The sequence below is a fragment of the Dendropsophus ebraccatus genome, chromosome 6 (assembly GCF_027789765.1).
Source record: "Dendropsophus ebraccatus isolate aDenEbr1 chromosome 6, aDenEbr1.pat, whole genome shotgun sequence".
NCBI classification, from domain to species: Eukaryota; Metazoa; Chordata; class Amphibia; order Anura; family Hylidae; genus Dendropsophus; species Dendropsophus ebraccatus.
In genome coordinates, this window is record NC_091459.1 from 27,776,104 (window position 1) to 27,797,448 (window position 21,345).

Genomic DNA, 21,345 nt, shown 5'->3' on the forward strand with positions numbered 1-21,345 from the left:
ACTATACTTTGCAAACTACAGACTTAATTTTTCCATAAAATATGCCGCAAAAGAAAAGCAGAAAAAAATTATATATGCAGTGAAATTGGAGAAAAAGGTGAAATTCTTTTTATTTTGAGGGGTTTCATGTTTACGCCGTTCGCCCTAGGGTAAAACTGACATGTTAATGATATGTAATTAGTATAACTTTTATTTTATTTTTATGGCTTTTGAAAAATTTAAAACCTTAAAAAGAAAAACTAAAATGTGTTTAACCCCTTCGTGCTGCACCTAGTTTGGGCCTTAATAAACGGGCTAATTTTTCTAAATCTGACCTGTCTCACTTTAAGCGCTTACAGCTGAGTGATGCTTTAACGTATGCTAGCGATTCTGAGATTTTTTTTTCCGTCACATATGGCACTTTATGTTAGTGGCACAATTTGGTCACTACTTTGTATGTTTTTTGTGAAAAACATCAAAATATCATGAAAAATTTTTTAAAAAATTGCATTTTATGAACTTTGAAATTCTCTGCTTCTAAAAAAAAAAAGTCGTAGCACATAAATTAGTTACTAAGTCACATTACCCATATGTCCTCTTTATTCTGGCATAATTTGGTAAACATATTTTGCTTTTTTAGGGTGTTACGGGGCTTAGAAATTTATCAGCAAATTATCACATTTTCGTAAAAGTTTCCAAAACTGATTTTTTTAGGGACCAGTTCTTTTTTTAAATGGATTTAGAAGGCTTGTATCCTGAAAACTTCCATAAGTGACCCCATTTTGGAAACTAGACACCTTAAAGAATTCATCTTGGGGTATAATGAGCATTTTAACCCTACAGGGGCTGGAGGAAAATATTCACCATTAGGCCGTAAAAAAATAAAAAATTAAAATTTTCCAATAATATATACGTTTAGATTAAAGTTTCTCATTTTCAAAAGGAACATGAGAGAAAAAGCACCCCAAAATTTGTAACGCAGGTTCTCCTGAGTAAAAAGGTACCTCATATGTGGGCATAAACCACTGCATGGGCACACAGGAGGGCTCAGAAGGAAAGGAGTGCCAATAAGCTTTTTCAATGCAGATTTTGCTGAAGAAGTTTCCGAGCCCCAGGTGCGTTTGCAGTGCCCCTGTAGTGCCATCAGAGTAAAATCTCGCCATAAGACACTCCATTTTGGAAATTGCACCCCTCAAAGAATTCATTTTGGGGTGTGGTGAGCATTTTGACCCCACAGGTATTAGAGGAAAGTATTCAAAACTAGACCGTAAAAATAAAAAAACTCGAATTTTTCCAATAATATGATCGTTTAGTTTGAAATTTCTCAATTTCACGAGGAACAAGAGAGAAAATTTACCCCAAAATCTACAACGCAGGTTCTCCTGAGTAGAACGGTACCCCATATGTGGGTATAAACCACTGTATGGGCACACAGCCGGGCTCAGAAGGGAAGGAGCGCCAATTAGCATTTTCAGTGCAGATTTCCGAGCGCCAGGTGCGTTTGCAGTGCCCCTGTAGTGCCAGTGGAGTGAATACCCCCATAAGTCACCCCATTATAGAAAGTACACCCCTCAAAGAATTCATCTTGGAGTGTCGTGAACATTTTGCCCCCACAGGTATTAGAGGAAAGTATTCAAAATTGGCCAGTAAAAATGAAAAACTCAAATTTTTCCAATAATATGTTGGTTTAGTTTGAAATTTCTAAATTTCACAAGGAACAGGAGAAAAAATGTACCCCAAAATCTGTAACGCAGGTTCTCCTGAGTAGAACGGTACCCCATATGTGGGCATTAACCCCTGTATGGGAAAACAGCAGGGCTCAGAAGGAAAGGACCGCCAATTTGCTGGAGCAAAACCACAGCTAGTAATAGTTATTAGAACAGCGCAGTTACTAAAATAAAATAAAATTAAAAAAAATTAGATTACAGGTAATATGGGGTGGTTACGGACAGTCTGGGGTGGTTACAGGTAATCTGGAGGTGGTTACGGGCAACTTGGGGTGGTCACGGGCAAGGTGGGGTGGTTACGGGCAACGTGGGGTGGTTACAGGCAACATGGGGTGGTTACAGGCAACATGGGGTGGTTACAGGCAACATGGGGTGGTTATGGATAAACTGAAGAGCTTATAGGTAATCTGGGGTGGGTACCTGTAATCTGGCATGGTTACGGCAATCTGGAGGGGGTCATTGGCAATTTAGGGTGGTCAGTGGCGACGTGCGGTGGTCAGTGGCGACGTGCGGTGGTCAGTGGCGACGTGCGGTGGTCAGTGGCGACGTGCGGTGGTCAGTGGCGACGTGCGGTGGTCAGTGGCGACGTGCGGTGGTCAGTGGCGACGTGCGGTGGTTGTATGCAGTCTGGGGGGCTGCATGTAATCTGGGGTGATTACGGGCAACCTGAGGGGGTCACTGGCAATTTAGGGTGGTTATGGTCAACGTCTGGTGGTTACGTGTAATCTGGCGTGATTACGGGCAACCTGGGGCGGTTACGGGCAACCTGGGGCGGTTACGGGCAACCTGGGGCGGTTAGGGGTAATTTGGGAGTAAACTATAATTATTACTATAATAAAAAGTGTGTGTTTTATTTTTTTGTATGTTTGTCACTTTTTGTACTTTTACACATTCATTTTCACTGTATTTCTATGATTACTGTGATATTTTCTATCACAGTAATCATAGTTCAGTGACAGAGACCAAATTGGTCTCTGTCACTTAAAATTTTCAGAGCTTGGCTGGTTGTGGAGCGCATGCGCACTTCATAACCAGCCTGGACGCCGAGGAGGAAGGAGCTCCCTGGATCCGGTGAGTATTTGGGGCAGGGGAGGTGACTGGGGGACGGGGGTCGACTTGGGGGGGACTGACACATCACTTTTTATCCCCTGTCACCAATCATTTATGGTGACAGGGGATAAAAAGTGCCGGGATGCACATGGCACAAGCGATCAGCGGTATAAAGTATATACCCACACGGGGGTCCCCGATCACTGCCCCAAGCTCTCCGCTACCTCCGGTGGCGGAGAGCATGGGGCTTTCATTCATTTTTTATTTACAATCACTGTGAACAGACTGTCTGTTCACAATGATTGCGGCGGCCATCTTGGATCTGATGGTCACCGCGGGGAGGGGGGGGTTAGTGACCGGGGCACTAGGGGGGCTGATCTGGGGTCTGAGGGGACCCTTATTTCATCTCCCCCCGCCGATTCACGGCGGGGGGGGGGGGGGGAGATGAAAGACGGCGGAGGCTCCCGCAATGCCCGTTACCGGCGGCCGCCGCTATAACGTTAGTAGCGGCGATCGCCAGTATGGGGGCCGGTCGGGAGGGACCCCAAACACTGCCCCAACCCCTCAGCTACGGATGGGGTGGGGGCCTTCCCGTCTCGCAATCTTATTCTCTGCCATCGCCGTAAAAAGCTGATGGCAGCAGAATAAGGCCCCCTTAGTGACCGCAGTAAAAAGCCGTATCGGCGGTCACTAAGGGGTTAAAATTGCTCTATTCCCATCCTTATAATGCTTTTATTTTTTGGTGTATGGGGCTGTGTGAGGTTTCCTTTTTTACGCCATGATCTGTTCTTTCTATAGGTACCTTGCTTGTGTATATGTCACTTTTTGATCACTTTTTATTACATTTTTTCAAAATTTAATGTAAACAAAAATGCACAGCTTTGCACTGACTTTTTTACGCTTTTGACTTTTTTCATGCAAGACCAGGAATATGATAATTTTATAGTTTACATGATTTTATTTTACATACAGTAATTAGAAGTCCCCCTGGGGGACATCTATATACACAGCACTGGTCTCCCATTGAGATCAATGCTGTGTATATAATAGAGCGCTGATGCATCAGATCAGTGCTCTATTATTCTGGTCTGCAGCAGACCAGATACATGGATTGCCGAGTCCTTCCAACGCTGAGCCCCGGCCGGCTCAGTAGAAATGATCTACACTCCACGGTAGCATCGTGGAGGGGAAAAAAAACCCACTAGATACCAGGGACAGGGGCACAATCACTGTTTAAATGCAGCTGTTTGACAGCTGCATTTAAATAGTTAATAAGCCAGGAGTGGCGATCAGCAACGCCGGATATTCCATGCAGTCCCCTGCGCATAGCAACCGTGGACCACTCTGCCTGTGATGTCTTAACTTCCTGTGATGTCACATTCAATATTTGTTCCCTGTTCCTTCCACTGAACATGATCACAGGTGGAGACATCAGGTGGGTTGGTTCGGTGTCCCTCCCGTGGTCTGGCCAGAATCTCAAGTTGATTTTAGCCCTGCCCCTGTAGGTGGAGCTAATATTGGAGCTCAGTAGAAGCTGTATCAGAAAGAGCAACGTATATAGACATACAAGTCAGTGCAATGCTAGTTTATTGAAAAGTCCCAGACAACTCCTAAGCCTATAAGAGAAAAAAGCTAAAAGCAATCAAAGAACAATTTCAGGAGACAAAACAAATAACAATCGGAAGAACAAAGTAAAGAAACGTTTAGGTTAGATTTCCTTGACTGAAGACCTTACCCCATCGAGAAGAGTGTTGGTTAAGTGGACTCGGGGATCTTTCCGAAATGGAAATTCAAGATGAGAAACGTGAAAGACAGAGTTGTCTCGATCAATCATAAATACTTCATTTTTACCATCAATCATCATCATGTACCTTAAAGAAAAATAAAATATGTGGAGGTATTATTATACATTAAATGTTTGGCTAGAAGGGAGCAGAACACTTTCATAAAGAAAATAAGTATATACAGTAATACTGAAAATGCAATACTAATAAAGTAAAAAAAATTAAAAAATAAAAATGTAATGGTCTAAAAAATATACAAGGCTTCTACCTCCCAATATATTGATCACCTCCGAACTTACAAATCTGATGGATATTCTCTTCTACAAGTAACACATGTGATAAGATAATCAGCTAGGTCTTTCTGTACAAACCCATTACAAGCAATCTGAAAGTGACGAGGAAATGAAGAATCTTTAACAATATGACGCCGGTACTCAATGAAGGCAGGGAGAGGGCTAAAGTGTTCCTCATTGTGTGACAGCAAAATATCTTTGTACTGTGTAAGCTGGTAGAAAAGATAAAAACGGAGCGTTCTCAATAGTAGATGCCATTTAATAACTAACTGAAAAGATGAAGACAAACTGCATGCATCATAACTACCTAGGTTTCTTCATCAGCAACAGTTACTATATTATGTGAAGAGCCACACGCATACACAAGAAGGTAATGGAGAACCATCAATATAAGAGGAGCAAACAGACGATGTAATAAATCGCTGAAGCACTCCATGGATAAGAGGCGTGAAAGTTTTATTGTCCTCTGATTGAGATCATGGTTGCAGTACCGATACAAGGTTTGTGAAAGCCATTCATTAAGTGATGTAGAATGACAAATCAATGAGACACGGACACTAGATTACATGTGATAGGACGTTGACCCAGGGATTTATTCTGATTGCCATTTTGGAGACGGGAACTACTGCTTTGGGGATGTTGGTATTTGGGAATTTATTTCGTGGTACTGGGTGGCAGGCCTAATTGGAAATATATATTTGAGAACACAGAGGTATTTATCTCTATCCACAGTGTAAGAACTAGAGGGCAGATTAACTAACATGCACCCTTGGCAAACGCCACAGAAAAGGTGCCGATTCTTACCCTTTCCGTAGCGTACACCTGTGGAGTACTCGCTGAGCTGATTTATCATGGTTTGTGTCTGGAAACAGTCGTAAATCATGTAAAAATCTACACATGCTCCGTAAAAAATCTAGATGTTTGTGCAATCCCTTCGACTGGCTCTACTAGGAGGTGTGTGCCTTCTCAGTAAATCTGACATGGTAAATGGGAACAGGGTCTAATTTAAGAACAGCACACGAGAGTGGTGGTCACTAACCTTGACACCCAGCTGTCATCAATGGCAGGTAAAGGGCAGCATAATAGGAGATGAGAATACCCCTTTAACTAGGTTGTTTGAGCTAGCAATATCCCTTTAACAGTTGTCTGTAACCTGAATCACCTACTGAGGACTTATTATGAGACTTCAGGTTAACAAAACGCGAGATAGATACCAGCCCCTCTGAACTCTTCTGACCATGTAAAACCGAACCTTGAATAAAATATTTTTCAATCTTCTTGCTGTGTGTCAAATCAAGAAATGTTCAAGTTTGTAAAGCTCTTGAACTTCAAAACTAAGGGTATGTTCACACTATGGAACACGCGCCAAAACTTCAAGCGGAGGTCGTGGGGGGGACTCTGCATGAAGGTGCGCCTGTTACTTAGACTCAATCATATTCTGAAGCCTGTATTGAGCTTTGGTGCGTGTTCCGTAGTGGGAACATACCCTAAAGGTGTTGTTGACCATGAAATACCATCTTCTTTGTATGGATCATAAAAACTGACAAATTGACCATTTACAAGCAGTTAAACCTTTGAAGCATACCGGTTATAAAAATAAACAAAACTGACAAGTCACAGGGACATGCCAGAAGTGTTGATCCCCCAGGGAAAAAAATGTGCTCCTGCACCCTTTCCCAGTTCTGTGGGAGTGAGATCCCAACCAATCAAAAGTCATCTTCCTATGATAGGTTAAGTTTGTTTTTTTTTAATAACAGTGCCCATAAAAAAAAATTTAAAGTCTTAGCCTTGACACATTTACAATTTTAATCTGTTCAATCAGAAAGCCCAAAAAGTTTTTTGGTTTTTTTTTTTATATAACTTGACCTGACATTTTAATGGCACCATTTTTCGGGTACAACTGTAAAATTTTTTAATTTTCTTTACTTTTATAGGGGTTTAAAATAAGCATTTTCACTGGTTTTAAGAAATTCTGTGTGGGTGTGTAAAGCTCAGCATCATTCCAGTGATGCCAAATTTCTTTATAGTTCTTATTTGTTTTTTTACTGATTAATTATTTGTTTCACCTATTACAGGGTACTTACATGTAAATACCCCACCGCCTATAGCATAGCTCTACCCCAATGAAAACCATGGGGGAGATTTATCAAACATGGTGTAAGGTGAAACTGGCTCAGTTGCCCCTAGCAACCAATCAGATTCCACCTTTCATTCCTCACAGACTCTTTGAAAATGAAAGGTGGAATCTGATTGGTTGCTGGGGGCAACTGAGCCAGTTTCACTTGACACCATGTTTGATTAATCTCCCCCCATGTGTTTAAGATTTTTTTAAACATCCTATTACAATAGTACACCTAAAAAGTTGGACCCCACTAAGACCCTTGATGTACGTTTCGCCTCACCAGCTTCCTGAAGCTGGTGAGGTGAATTGTAAATCAAGGTGTGAGGCGGGGTCCAACGTGTCCACTGTTTACATGCTTCAGCTAGCAACTCTAGTGCAATATATATTTTGGGTTTTATATTTATGTGATGGTGACCGTTATTATAGCTAGACTAATTGAAATTATGTTACCATTTATTTATATAATCTCTTGCAATATATATATATATATATATATATATATATATATATATACTTCCTGGCTGCATTATTTCTTGTATTACACGATTATTATGTGGATGAGCTGGACCTGACACCTGAATGTAATTTTATTGTTTTTAGGGGTAACAGAGTTTTAAGTGTCCTTTTGGATAGATTTTGCAAATAAAGAACATACTATTTCATTACAACTGTGTAGTGTATGTGTGTTTGGGAGGGTTGTAGGTGTTTATTATCTTACTACAACAGCATGTACTGTATATTATTCACATCAAAGATATAGGCTTCATTATACATGTACCAAAATGATATTAAAAAAAGACTTCAAGACTTCTCTGAAGATTCGCAAAAAAAAATAAAAATAATAATAAATAATAAAAAAATAATATATATTGTATCTTACAAAGTGGTAAAGCCTATACCGAGCTTTGTTACAAAAAAATTAGGAAAGATACAGATCTTGGAATGTGTCTGTAATTTTTGTTGGCTATTTTTTAGGAAAATACCTCAGTGGGGGGGGGGGGGGGGGCATCACACAACCTCCAGCATGGCTCAGTCATGGAGTTTTATTTTTCCCATATGGTTATTGGGAGTAAGGGTCCTATTACACGGAGCGATTTTTAACGATTAGCAAACGCTATCTCGCAAACGAGATTGTTTACCGTTAACCTGAAATCGTTCACCATATTACACAGAACGATGGTCCTTAATTACAATCGTTACTGCGATTGTTTCTATGAACGCTTATTCCTTCTGATCCCAGCAAAACAACGGAAAAATGTGCAATTACACTAAATGATTAGTGAACGAATGTGGAATTACAGTGAACGATTAACGATAATTTTAGGTTCAAATCTAAATCAATGATTAACGACACACAAACGATTTTTCGATCGTTGCCTGCAATTACACAGAACCACTATTGTTTAAATTGGAACGATATAACGATTTTTCGCACGATAACCGTCCCGTGTAATAGGGCCCTAAGCCCCCCATACCCCAATGAAATTGATGCAAGATGAGATTGCCCCTCACAGAAAATAAGCAACATACAAGACATACACAAGAAGTTAAGGCAGATGCATATCCACTAAACGGGGGGGGGGGGCGCGGGGGGGGGGGGGGGGGAGAAAAAGCACCTTCAATTGGGCTCTTGAGAATTCTGTGTTCAACCCTGGATTTAATACAGAAACTAAAGAGCATTAAGTCAGAGTAAGTGCTGTATTTGTTGCGGTTACAAAGAATAAAACATAATCTGTTATACTTCCCTTTTATTCCTAGAGTGACCAAAGAAGACAACGCTTAGACGTTGCGGTGCTCCTCATCGCTCTCTATAAATCTAGACAATACGTAAACAGCACCGGGGCTGAAGGCAGAAAGAACAGTCACCTGTCTGTTCTAGTATAGTAAGAGTCAGAAAGATCGCTGTATCCTCATTATATCCAATTGACTTACAATCCTTTCCCTTTCATAATGATTAACAAGTTCAGAATCTCTACTTAATGCCTATAATTAAACCATCCATTGAGCATTTTCACAGCATCCTATAATTTTCTATGCCAAGTTTTTTGTTATTATCTGTTTCTACCGCCTTCAGAAATAGATACCAGCAAATGCCAGGAAATCTGTCCCTAACTATTACAGTTTGTCTACAATTTAGCACACGAGATCACAGCTGAAGTCTTCAATGCGATCACTGAAGCAAAATCCTGATCACAAATACTTATTTCATATGATCGCAATTTTCCAATTTCTCCCTACAAAGTCAATTTCTGCCTATTCAATGCATCTGTTTTTGTGCAGCAAACCACTTATTTAGTGAAGGGTGATTGTGTTAAATGACCGAGAAGAAATGCCCATCTGCAAACAGAATACTAATTGCTGCCTCTCATAAATCTTTTCTGCATGTTATGTGAACGTTCCATTCTGTGCTATATGACAAGATTCAGATGCTGATGTATTAAAGGCATCTGCAGGATTCTTTAAAGGGAAAGTCCAGCCAGGCCTTTTTTTTATCAAGCGCTGGGGAGGATAAGAGAAAGAAACAGAAATGTCATATATAGGAGCACACCAGCAATGATTGAGAAAATACAAGAATATATTAGTAATTAACATACAAATACAAAAACACAGAAAATGGCAAAGGAAACCAGATCCCTGCACTTTAAAAACATTTAAAATTCCCAAAAAGGGAAAAACACGGTGGGACCCACACAATAATGGGAACCCACAGGCCAGCAAACGATCATATAGTGTAGCCCTATAGACCCTCAGACAACATGAAGTGAATAAATAACAAACATAATTAAAGGTGTCCACATCAAACAACCAAAGTATACACGTGTAGTGTGAATGGTGACTAAACTATAAGATGCTGTACAATAAATGATCAATAATGCATGTCACCAAACAGAGAGGGAAAGGAGCGACTCGTTGCGGCCCATGATACCGCATGGCACAACATGTAAAACAAATAATTGGGGGGGGGGGGGCGCCTTAGGGTTTAGGTTCACGTATAAGTGCTGGAAACAGGTCATTCTCTCTGTCCTATGTCCTGGGCCTATCTAAGATGTACCTTATTATTGGGACACCATGTATCCTTGTTCTAGTTGATGGCAAGTGACTACGCCTGTCTTGTGGATGACCTTTTCTATGTCTTTTTGTGATGTATACGATAAAAATTGTGAAAAAATGTAATATATAAAAATAAAAAAAATTGAAAAGCTGGATATGTCATAATATAAGTTACTGTACAGTATAGCAATCAGTATGTGGAGTATAACGTATAATAGGTGCATAAGAATGAAAAAAACAGGAGATACAGGATGGAGCTGCAGATCCCCATAATGCAGTAGTGTAGTACAACAGGATAGAATAGAGAAGCAGGGCTGCTGTCAGAGGTACAGTATGTGTGGTCACATGATCACAATGGGGTGTGTGTTCAGCATGGACCAATCAGGAAGTAAGAATCACAGAGCTGTGCAGGAGGACAGTGACAGAAACTTTCCTATACAGCAGTGTGACTATCTGAGTGTAAGTGCAAGTACATTATAGAAGGAATGGAGAGGATGGGAAGCACAAGGGCTGACAGAGACTGCAGGGAGCATGAAGGAATGAGCAGGGCAGATGTGCTATGATTTGGAAGGTGAGGGAGACATCATGGGTCAGAGTACAGTGCTGTAGACCCCGCTATGCAGACCATGCCCCTCCCCGACTTTCCCTCCCACCTAGTACAGAGAGCTCTTAAACCAAGTAATAATTTAAACTGTGAGCACTTGTAAAACGCTCTTAATCCAAGTTAATCGTAAACCAAGCTACCAGTGTGTGTGTGTGTGTGTGTGTGTGTGTAATATATATATATATATATATACACACACACATACACACACATTATATATCTCAAAACATTGCATTAAAAATACTTTGGATTTCAGGGAATTTCCAGAACAAATATCTTGATGAAAGAGAATGCAACTGGTAATATATCTCTATGACAAGTATTACTTATATAATACAACTTTCTCTTATAATTCAGGGAAAATAAGGCCTCGAAGCTAATTTGCCAGCTATTCAGTGCTGTCTTCACACAGGTAGCATTTAATAATAATCAATTATAATTGCTTCCCATTTCAAGGAGCTGCTCTGTCTATGTAAAGAGGGCGCTAGTGAAGTATCTGACATGACACTTATAAAGGAATCAATTGTCATTATTCGAAACATATCTTATGCTCAAGTGGATTGATTAGAAAAGTATAAGTTACAGTCACAGTAAAGTACCACGTTATATTTTAACACTAATAAAACTGTGCCATGACCCTTAACATTTTCTGTCTCTCTATATAAAAGCCTTGTAATAGGCACCACAGGACATCACATACAAGCCCATAATGTGCCTTCCTTCAGCCACAAAAAGAATAGGGCAGATGCTCTTCTTGGTCGTGTTATTCCCACCTGAACATTTATAGGATAGCCACAATTCAAGGGCCCCAATATCCCCTGCAAGCAGATAACAGATATGTTTGTACAAAGTTAGAAAGGTTTAAAGTTGAGCAGCACTCTTACTTATTTATAATTTTTTTTTTTTTTTTTACAGTGCCTCAAGAGACTTAGCTGTGCCATCTCCTGATGGCAGGTATAATACACAGCAGTACACATCTGCAGTAATATATGCCTGTCAGTGTTCAGTGTTAGCAGTTCACTTCACAGAGCACAGATGGTGAACAGAGGGAGATTTCTCCCTCTGTAACCCTGCTAGATGCTGCGGTCAAACTGAGTGCAGCCTCTAAAGGGTTACGGGTTTGGATCTGAGTGCAGCTCTTGTCCTGACAGTTGCATCGGGAGCATGGCAATATCTGACAGCTGGGTCCAGTCATAATATTTCCTCTGTTTCTGATCTTTCCCTGAACTAACCTCAGATTGTGGCATCTTGTTCTTGGGCTCAGTTTATTAAAAACACTTCCCTATTGAACCTTGTTTAGTTCTTTAACATACTTAAAGGTTTTGATCATATTCCCCCTTTCTCTTCTTTCCTCTAGACCAGGGATGGGGAACCTTCGGCCCTCCAGCTGTTGTAAAACTACCCATCATGCCTGGTGAGCCGAAGCTTTACCTTATTCCAGTAAAAAGTGATCTTTAATCATCTGCGAATTGTGCTACCTGGGCGGGGCTTCATGGTTGCAGCACCACTTAGTCCCACCCACAATAGCATTGTAGACTCTGCCCTCTGTCATCTGTGCATAGGCCCCTCCCCTCTGCAGCCATTGGTATGGGGCGGCATTGAGGGGGTGGGGCCTATACAGCAATGAAAGAGGGGCAGGGGCTGCTGTGCCGTTATGGGCGGGCTAAGTGGTGCTTCGGGTGTGAAGCCCCGCCCAGGTGGCACAATCCACAGCTGACCCCTTTCTACTGAAACAAGCACCATGACTTATGATATAAAATAAGGTATAAAAACTGCTAAATTTACCTTTTACCGCTGTGTAGAGAAGTCATAATGCAAAAAGAGGGTGAAAGTGTCACTTTAAAGTTACGCAAAGCTAATAAATGCTTACAATGTATTTAAATAATCTTGAGATCCATTTCCTTTTTTACATTTTATGTTGTGGTCTTCAAAAAAAAAATAAATAAAAAAATTAAGAAATAAAAAATATGGTTGAGTATCTGGTTGAAATCAGTAAAGGTAAATCCAGGTGACACATTCTCTGAGACATAGCAATACGATGTAAATGATCATGGGTGGACACGTTTAGGTGGAGGGGCTCCTTGGTATGTGCACGCTACAGACTACGTGCAAGCACTTCAACAACACCGTCTATGGGACAGGTAGAACTTCAAGCGGAGGCTGCACGGCAGAATCCACTTGAAGTTTCCCTGCATATTCCGTAGTCCTTAAGTAGTAAAATAAGGAACTTCTAAAGACAATTTACAAAACGTCCGCCAGAGGTGTACGCCAGGGAGAAGGTGCAGATTCAGCCCTTCTCCCTGGCGTACGCCTGCTGTACGGCCCGTTTGCCTGATGGGTGGGCGTGACAAAGCGGGGAGGAGGCGTGGCCTCCTCCCACCCCTCATTTACCATGATTTATGCTTGATCACAGGCGTAAATCATGATCCATATCTACACCTACAATAGATTTAGTGCGCCTCTTAGTGAATCCTGTTGGGGGAAAGGGGGCGGGGCCTAATATAAGACCGCCATACAAGTACGCCGGTCTTATATTAGGCCCGCCCCCTTCCCCCTGGAAGGATTCATAAATCCCTCCTCCCCCCTGTTTGTATGTGGCACTCCACACTTGCATTTTTTAAAGAACTGTTCACAAACCACCCCCCAATGAATTAGCATTGTAAACTGGTAATAAAAATGTTGATGTGAATGGACATACAACACTACAATTAAAAAAAAAAAAAAAAAAAAAAAAAAAAAACACCACAATCGATGCAAATATTAACCAACCTGTAGATATTAGGGAGTATTTACAACCAAGAACTGATCCCACAGCTAAGTACAGCTAAATTCTATTGCTTCAGCGAGAATACATTTAGAAGACTCGGTGGCAAGAAGAAATAAGCAGAAGGTTAACAAAGTACAGGACTAGATTTCTGGAGGGAAATCAGAAGAGAACACTGTTCATTATTTGTACCTCCACAGAAGCATTTAGAGAGATTCAGACGGTGGGCCGATGCTTACTGATGTTATGTGGCCTTTTTTCCATTAAGCAGCTATGGAGAAATGTAATGTATTTTCTGTTCTAATCCATCCACACAAGTGATCTTCTACTATTTTCTGCTAACCTCTGTAGAATGTAACACATACATTTGTCTTTCAGTTTTTCATCTCTGGGAGGAGGAAGGGATGGCTGCTTCTACGCATATTCCTGCTCCTATTTCTACTGCACCTCCTCTAATAATATTGACTGGAGTTTTTTTTTTTTATTACAAAGTACTTTTCCATTATATATGTCATGTTACGACCACATTAGAAGTACAATCTCCTTCTATAAAAAAAAAAAAAAAAAAAAAGAACATGGATAAAACTTTTAAACAATTTGCTTTGTGTGAAATACCAGTTTGGGGATGGGTGCTCGCAATTTTGCTTGCTAAGGATCACAGCTATTACAATGGGAGATTTATCAAACATAGAGTAAAGTGGATCGCTGCATCTGTATGCAGAATCAGGCTTGTACTACTGTGTATAGCAGCCATGACAATACACTGAATAAATAGGAGACTGTATGGTCATATTTGGCCCTATTAGGGCGCATTTACACAGAAAGATTATCTGCCAAAGATTTCAAGCCAAAGCCAGGAATGGATTTGAAAAGAGGAGAAATCTCAGGCTTTCCTGTATGACCTGATCTCTGTTTATAGTCTGTTTCTCGCTTTGGCTTCAAATCTTTGTCAGATAATCTTTCTGTGTAAATGGACCCTTACACGGGGCGATTTCCGTACAAAAAAATCTTTATATAGTTCGAATTTAACCCTTAGACGACCCAGGGCGTATAGTTACGCCATGGAAGTCTGTCCCCAGACGACCTAGGGAGTAAGTGTACGCCCTGGGTGTTTCTCCCGCTATGAAGCGTGCTCCGGAGCGGAGCGCGTTTCATAGCAGGTGGGGTCATGACCTCACCGGTAATGACACGCTGCAGCGATCGCGCTGCCGCGTGTCATTAACTCCTTAAATGCCGCGATCGCGGCGTTTAAGTGTAAGTGACAGGGGGAGTCCCCTGTCACTTACCGATCGGGACCCCCGCAGTGTGACTGCGGCGGTCCCGATCGGTAAAACAGAGTGCCGGAGGTCTCTCACCTGCCTCCGTGCGGTCCAATCGGCTATCTGCTGCACTAAGCCTGCACAGGCAGGCTCAATGAGCAGATCACCGATAACACTGATCAATGCTATGCCTATGGCATAGCAATGATCAGTGTAAAAATCAAAGTACTGGCTGTAAAAGTCCCCCAAAGGGACTTCAAATGTGTAAAAAAAAAAAAAAAGTTATAAACACTAACACACTACCCCAAAACCCCTCCCCCAATAAAAGTTGAAATCACCCCCCTTTCCCATTATATAAATAAAACATATAAAAATAAATAAACAAATAAACATATAATATATCGTAGCGTGCGTAATTGTCCGATCTATTAAAATATAACAAGCGTCATTGCGAACGGTAAACGGCGTACACGAAAAGAGGGGGAAAAAAGCGCGGATTACCGATTTTGTGTTATATTATATATATAAAAAATAATAATAATAAAAAGTGATCAAAACGTTCGATCTTCACAAATATGGTATTAATAAAAACTAGAGATCATGGCGGAAAAAATTACACCCCATACAGCCTCATAGGTGAAAAAATAAAACCGTTATAAGCGTCACAATAGTCCCATTTTATTTATAATTAATTGCCAAAAAAAAGGATTTCATTTAAAAAAAATATATAACATTAGAGAATCTGTGTAACCTGCATATGGTTGTGTTCGGACTGACCTATAGAATAATTGTATCATGTCGCTTTTACCATATAGAGCATTACGTAGACACAGGAACCCCCCAAACGTTACCATATTGCATTCTTTTTTGCGATTTCACCAATTTATATCTTCATAAATAATATATTTGGGATTCCGTCATACATGTTATGGTAAAATGAAAGACGCCATTACACAGTACAACTATTCCTGTAAAAAACAAGCCATTACATGGCCTTGTAGAAAGAAAACTGAAAGTGCTAGAGCTCTTAGAAGGGGAGGAGGGAAAAACGGAAACACTAAGATCAAAATTTGCTCGGTCCACTGGGTCATTTTGGGCCTGGTCCTCAAAGGGTTAAACGATAATGGTCCAGAGTAATTGCGGGCAACGATCGAAAAATCGTTTATGAGTCATTGATTGTTGATTTAGATCTGAACCTAAAATCATTGTTAGTCGCTGTAATTCCACATTCGTTCGCTCAAGTTCCGCATCTTTTCACTAATCGCTCAGTGTAATTGCACATTGTCCATTGTTTTGCTGGGATCAGAAGGAATTAAGGATTGTTGTAACGATTGTAACTAACGACTATCGTTTTGTGTAATATGGTGAACGATTTCAGGTTAACGATAAACAATCTAGTTTATGGTCGTTTATCGTTAGTCGTTACGCGTTAAAAATCGCTCCATGTAATGGGACCCTTACAGTTAATAAATACATGGAGTGCAGAATCATGGGAGAACAAAGTAAAAATCTAACAAACTAAATTGGCTGTCAGAAAATAACCGTGCATATTCTTGCAGTGATCAGGCTACGTTCACACCAGTATCATGGTATCGGACTGCAGAAGCCATAGGTCCCATAGCTGATCTCAATGGGATCCGTCAGCTGCATGCTGCAGCCAAAAAGCCTGCGGGAAGGCACAAGTGCATCTGCCAATTAAAGTGAACCATTTTCTTTTTTCTTTCAAATCAACTGGTTTCAGAACGTTATATAGATTTGTAATTTACTTCTATTTAAAATCTTAAATCTTCCCATACTTATCAGCTGCAGTATGTCCTGCAGGAAGTGGTGTTTTCTTTTCAGTGCTCTCTGCTGCCATCCCTGTGCAAGATGAGAGAGGTTTTCTATGAAGATTTGCTACTGCAGAGAGCACTGTGTCAGACTGGAAAAGAAAACATTTCCTGCAGGACATACATCAGCTGATGCGTATGGGAATTATGAGAAGAGATTTTTAAACACTTTCACATAAATGTTAAAGAATTGAAAATGTTTCTGTTTTTTATTAAATAACACTCATGATCCAACGAGAGACGAAAGGGTCCTTTACATTACAAAATGCCTTTTTTTGCTGCTCACAAATAGAGCACTACTTTAATAGATGGGATTATGGTTTCATGCCGCAAAGCGCAAGCATTAACTAGAGAGAATGTGCTTTGTAATAAAATACCGGGAGAGCGAGAGATAATGGACGCCCAAAGAAATATATTACCACCACGAGACTGTAAAGTGCACCAACTTATAGCAAACAGACATTTACATCAGCTCTATCATGTACGGAGAGCCGATCAATAGGAATATGGTACCCACATAGCACAACTATGGAATACACTAATCTTCCATTATTGATTTGACCTAAACCGTTCTGAATTACCATACAAATCTACTAGCGATCTAGACTCTACCATTCATCAATTCCTATACAATCCTGTATTCAATGACATAGCCTACAACCTGAGCTACAGCATAACCGTGAACACAGACGATGCTATAGCTTCTATTGTGACTATAGGGCTACCATGGCTGAATCTGATCAGAATGCAGGGGGTTAATGACCTTTTCAGTATGTATGATAAGTTGCGTTTCTGTCCTTCCTTATATGTCCTGTGTGTAGTTATAATACAACGTAATGAATAAGTCACAGAGTGGTATAGCTGGAGGGTGGATGGTTGGCCAAGGGGAGCCTTGTCATCCACTCATTCAGCTAATACATATTATCTTCCATAGAATTTCATAAGAATATATACTATTGTAACATACCAACACTATAAATTAATATGGACTTTTAATTCTGTATACAGTAACAACTTGAATAATGCTTCTACAATCTCCAATACTCTCTACAGTAATGCTCCCTTAATTGGCATACAGACTGCCTTCCGCATGGAGTCACAATGACGTATATATGCTATGTATGGTGGCTGCTGTTTTGTCTACTGAGATCACATTGTTTCAATGCAATTTGTGTTTTTCTATGGTCAGTCCAGCCGCTCTAGCTGCAGGGTTGCAGTCTTGTCATTGGTAAGGTAGCATTCATTACCAGGGACTTGCCCATCCAGCAGAGCTTACTTGACGCAAAGATACCTCTGGGTCACATCACGGGTGAAGGGGGGGGTTCTGTTGTTTGCTGCTCGGAGATAATAGTCACCGTTCCGCTGACATGCTCAGTGCACAATACTGGACAGCTATGAGATGTCCACTATGGAGATAATTCTGGCACACTTGTGACTTCTATATAAGGTACTAGTATATATACTATATAAAAGGTACTAGTTTTTTGCTTATTATTGCAAACTACATCACTGTCCAGCTCTGCTGTAACAGGATTCCTACATATAGTAAAATCAGAAGAATGAAACAATTTGGGAACAATACTAAGAAGGAAACCTCACATCTTTGAAGAGGATTTTCTGTGTCCACAAAAAATTAAAAGGAGAAGTCCGGTGCGGGCCAAAAAGTTATTTCGGGCTGGGGGTGGGAGAACAAGCGTGCATGCGCGCGAAACAGCTGTGATAGCGTCCGAGCCCGCTACAGATGAACCTGCTGTAATTTTAAAGTTTATATGAAATAAAGTCTACACAATAGTACGGTGAGTGCCCTCTTACTTCTTTCTTCTTCACGGACATATCTAGAAACTGTAGAGAGAGGGTCACTGTATCCATGGGTAGAATGATAACTTCATGTCAAGGCTCTTACAACATGAACACTGGCAGACAAAGCAATACAGGTTATACTTGCAGCAGCTTCCTCTTCACCTTTCTTCCATGTACCATAGTAGCAAAAACGAAGACTGATAACAAAGGTGTGGTTTGGTTTACAGTAGATAGCGATGAATGCGCTGTTGTTCACTTTATCGCCATACTCTAATTTAAGCATTAAAGAGCAGACATGTAAGGTGTACATCCTACAATCCCTATTTACTAAGCAGAGCAAAGAATATAGGCACCTAGAGGCAATGGCAGGCTCTTTACCAAAGCGCTCTGTAAACACGCTGTAAATTGCTCCCAACACTGGAGGGAAGCCTAGAGAAAAACATCAGTAACTAGAATCCAGAGTCGAGTCTCCCACTGCTACAGCACAGAACATTCTCAATTTAATTAACACGCGGCTCCAAATCTACAATGCCGCTTATTGACACGGTACAGATGAAAAATAATTACACTTGTCCTCAGCAATAAAGTAGTCTGTGATAATTTACCAAGAAAATGTGCTAACTTCCACATTTCACTTGTTTGTCTCTTAAATGAAAAACCAAATATCTAGTTGCTTTTTTTTTTTCCTTGCATTATTTTCAATACATAGCCCTGTGCATTGAACACACACTACCACTCTGCTGCCATCTAGTGGTAGGAAAGACCATATGCACAAAGGAAGAAAAATACTTGCTCCAAAAGGTCATAAAATATGCGTGTTTTTTTTTCTTCTTCTTCTTCTTTCTTCCCCATCCACATCTCACTAGCAAGACTATAAAAGCTTTCCTGGAACGGAGAAAATCGCATATACTTAAGAGGTCAATGGTGTCTGTCAATACTTCTAGCCTGCATTCGGATCACAAGTTGTAATTTTGTTCGTATGCTCTAAATAGATTCAGCGTGATTCATTGTAACAAAGCTCTACAAATAAACCGCTGACAAGCAGAACGGTAGAGGGGGGAAAAAATTCTTTACAAAGTGCTGAGCACTTAACAATTAATGAAAGACTGGGGAACCAATAACACCTGCAAAAATAGGTCAGAGCTTGCCTGTAGATCTCCAGTTTTTTAGCAAAAGTACCAAAAAGGAAGGAAAAAAAATAAACAAAAAACAAGTAAATTAGTCAATGCAGCATGAATAACATATATATGGGTTATTTTTTTTTTTTTTTTACTATCAGGTATATTCTTAGACTAGTAGCCCTGTCATAAATCCAGAACAAAGGCATGCATTATTTATGCTGGAGTAGGTAAAAAAAACAGCTCAGCAACTCAAAGTGATGCAAATAAAGAGAGGGTGGGATATACAGCTGCAAGCAAATCCCCCCCTCCACTCATGACATCATGACAGGGCAAAGGTCTCAGTATAAAAACGGTGTTCCCACACAAAATGTGTAGTTATAATCATCAGGAAAGAAAATAAAAATGCATAAACAATAAAGGCATATAAACACACATAAATAACAATGAAGCCCGTAGCCCCTCTGCCTTTGTCTCATACCCCCTGCTAATGGTCTGTAAGCTCAAGCATGCGAGCAGGGCCCTCACTCCTCATGTATGGATAATTCTATGTATATATCTCTCTAATGTCTGAATTGTAAAGTGCTGCAGAATCTGTTGGTGCTATATAAAAATAAAAATATAAAAACACATTACAGCCCATGGATATTTGTATACTGACATTTACCATCACTGCTCTATTTACACAGATGTTACGTACACATTAGCGGTGTGCTGTATAATAATAGACATTACGCACTACAAACAAACACCAGTAAGTGCACGTCTGCAGGAAATAAGCATTTTTACACCGAATAAGGCCTCATTCACACGTCAGTATATTTTTGCTGACTGAAATTTGTGTCCTCATTTTGGCATCCGCAATCCGCTGTAGGTAGCAGCCGTGTTATTTTGCTGACAACTTGTGTTGTGTTCAGCATTTTTGTGGATGGTTTGCGGATTGTGGAGGCTCTAATTAGGGATGGTCCGAACAAAGTTCGGTTTCGTACGAACCCGAACGCTCGGCATCAGATTCCCGCTGTCTGCCCGCTCCGTGCAGCGGGCGGATCCAGCGGGAGGACCGCCTGGAAGACCATAGGCTGTATCCCAGTTTTCCAGGCGGTCCTCCCGCTGGATCCGCCCGCTGCACGGAGCGGGCAGACAGCGGGAATCTGATGCCGAGCGTTCGGGTTCATACGAACCCGAACCTCGGGGGGTTCAGACCATCCCTAGCTCTAATAGATTTTAATGGGAAAATGTGCTACAACTGCAGTCCGCACTATAGCATGTCCTGTTTTTTTTCTTTTTTTTTTTTCTAGGGACTTAGGCATCCACAAAAAAATGTCATTTTTAGCGGGTCCGCAATTCTAGGCAAAGATAGATTACATTGCTTTCAAAAGGGCTATTCACACGTCCGCATTTTTTGTCTCTGCATTTGCGTTCTGAAAAAAAAAAAAGAAAGAATAATATTGTAAAAAAGTTTTAGTGCAGACCGCAACTGCAGTGCATTTACCCAAAGAAATCTATTAGAGCCTCAAACCATCCGCAAAAATGCTGATCACAAGTTGTGAACAAGTGGAAAACAATGTAAAATTTCTGAGTATCAACAAAAAAAAAAAAAACACAGACGCTACCAATGGGTTTTAGCAGATTGCGGAGGCCAAAATGCGGAAACTAATTTCAGTCAGCAAAAATATACCGACGTGTGAATGAGGCCTTAGGCTGGGTTCACACTGAGGAAAAGACGAGGAATTGTAGAGGAAAGTTTTCTGCTTGAAATTCCTCGCCTATTCAGCTCTGGCAGAATAGGAGCAGAATTCAAGCAGAATTCAAGCCCCATTGACTACTATAGGATTCCTCTAGCGGAGTCCGCCCAAAGAATTGACATGTCAATTCTTTGGACGGAAGCGGATCCGCAGCGGAAATTTCAGCCGGAAAGTCCGCTGTGTGAACAAATAAGCGGAAAGCCAATTAAAGCCAATGAAC

The 21,345-nt window shown here is 40.7% G+C and overlaps 1 protein-coding gene across 2 annotated transcripts in view; it reads right to left on the reverse strand.

Annotated features, from left to right (window-relative positions):
* Positions 1 to 21,345, reverse strand: part of RNGTT (RNA guanylyltransferase and 5'-phosphatase) — a 267,991-nt gene that overhangs the window by 179,421 nt on the left and 67,225 nt on the right. For both annotated transcript variants that reach the window (XM_069973561.1, XM_069973562.1), the window contains exon 9: positions 4,492 to 4,627. In XM_069973561.1, coding sequence (XP_069829662.1) covers positions 4,492 to 4,627 — 136 coding nt within the window. The remainder of the gene's footprint in view (positions 1 to 4,491; positions 4,628 to 21,345) is intronic.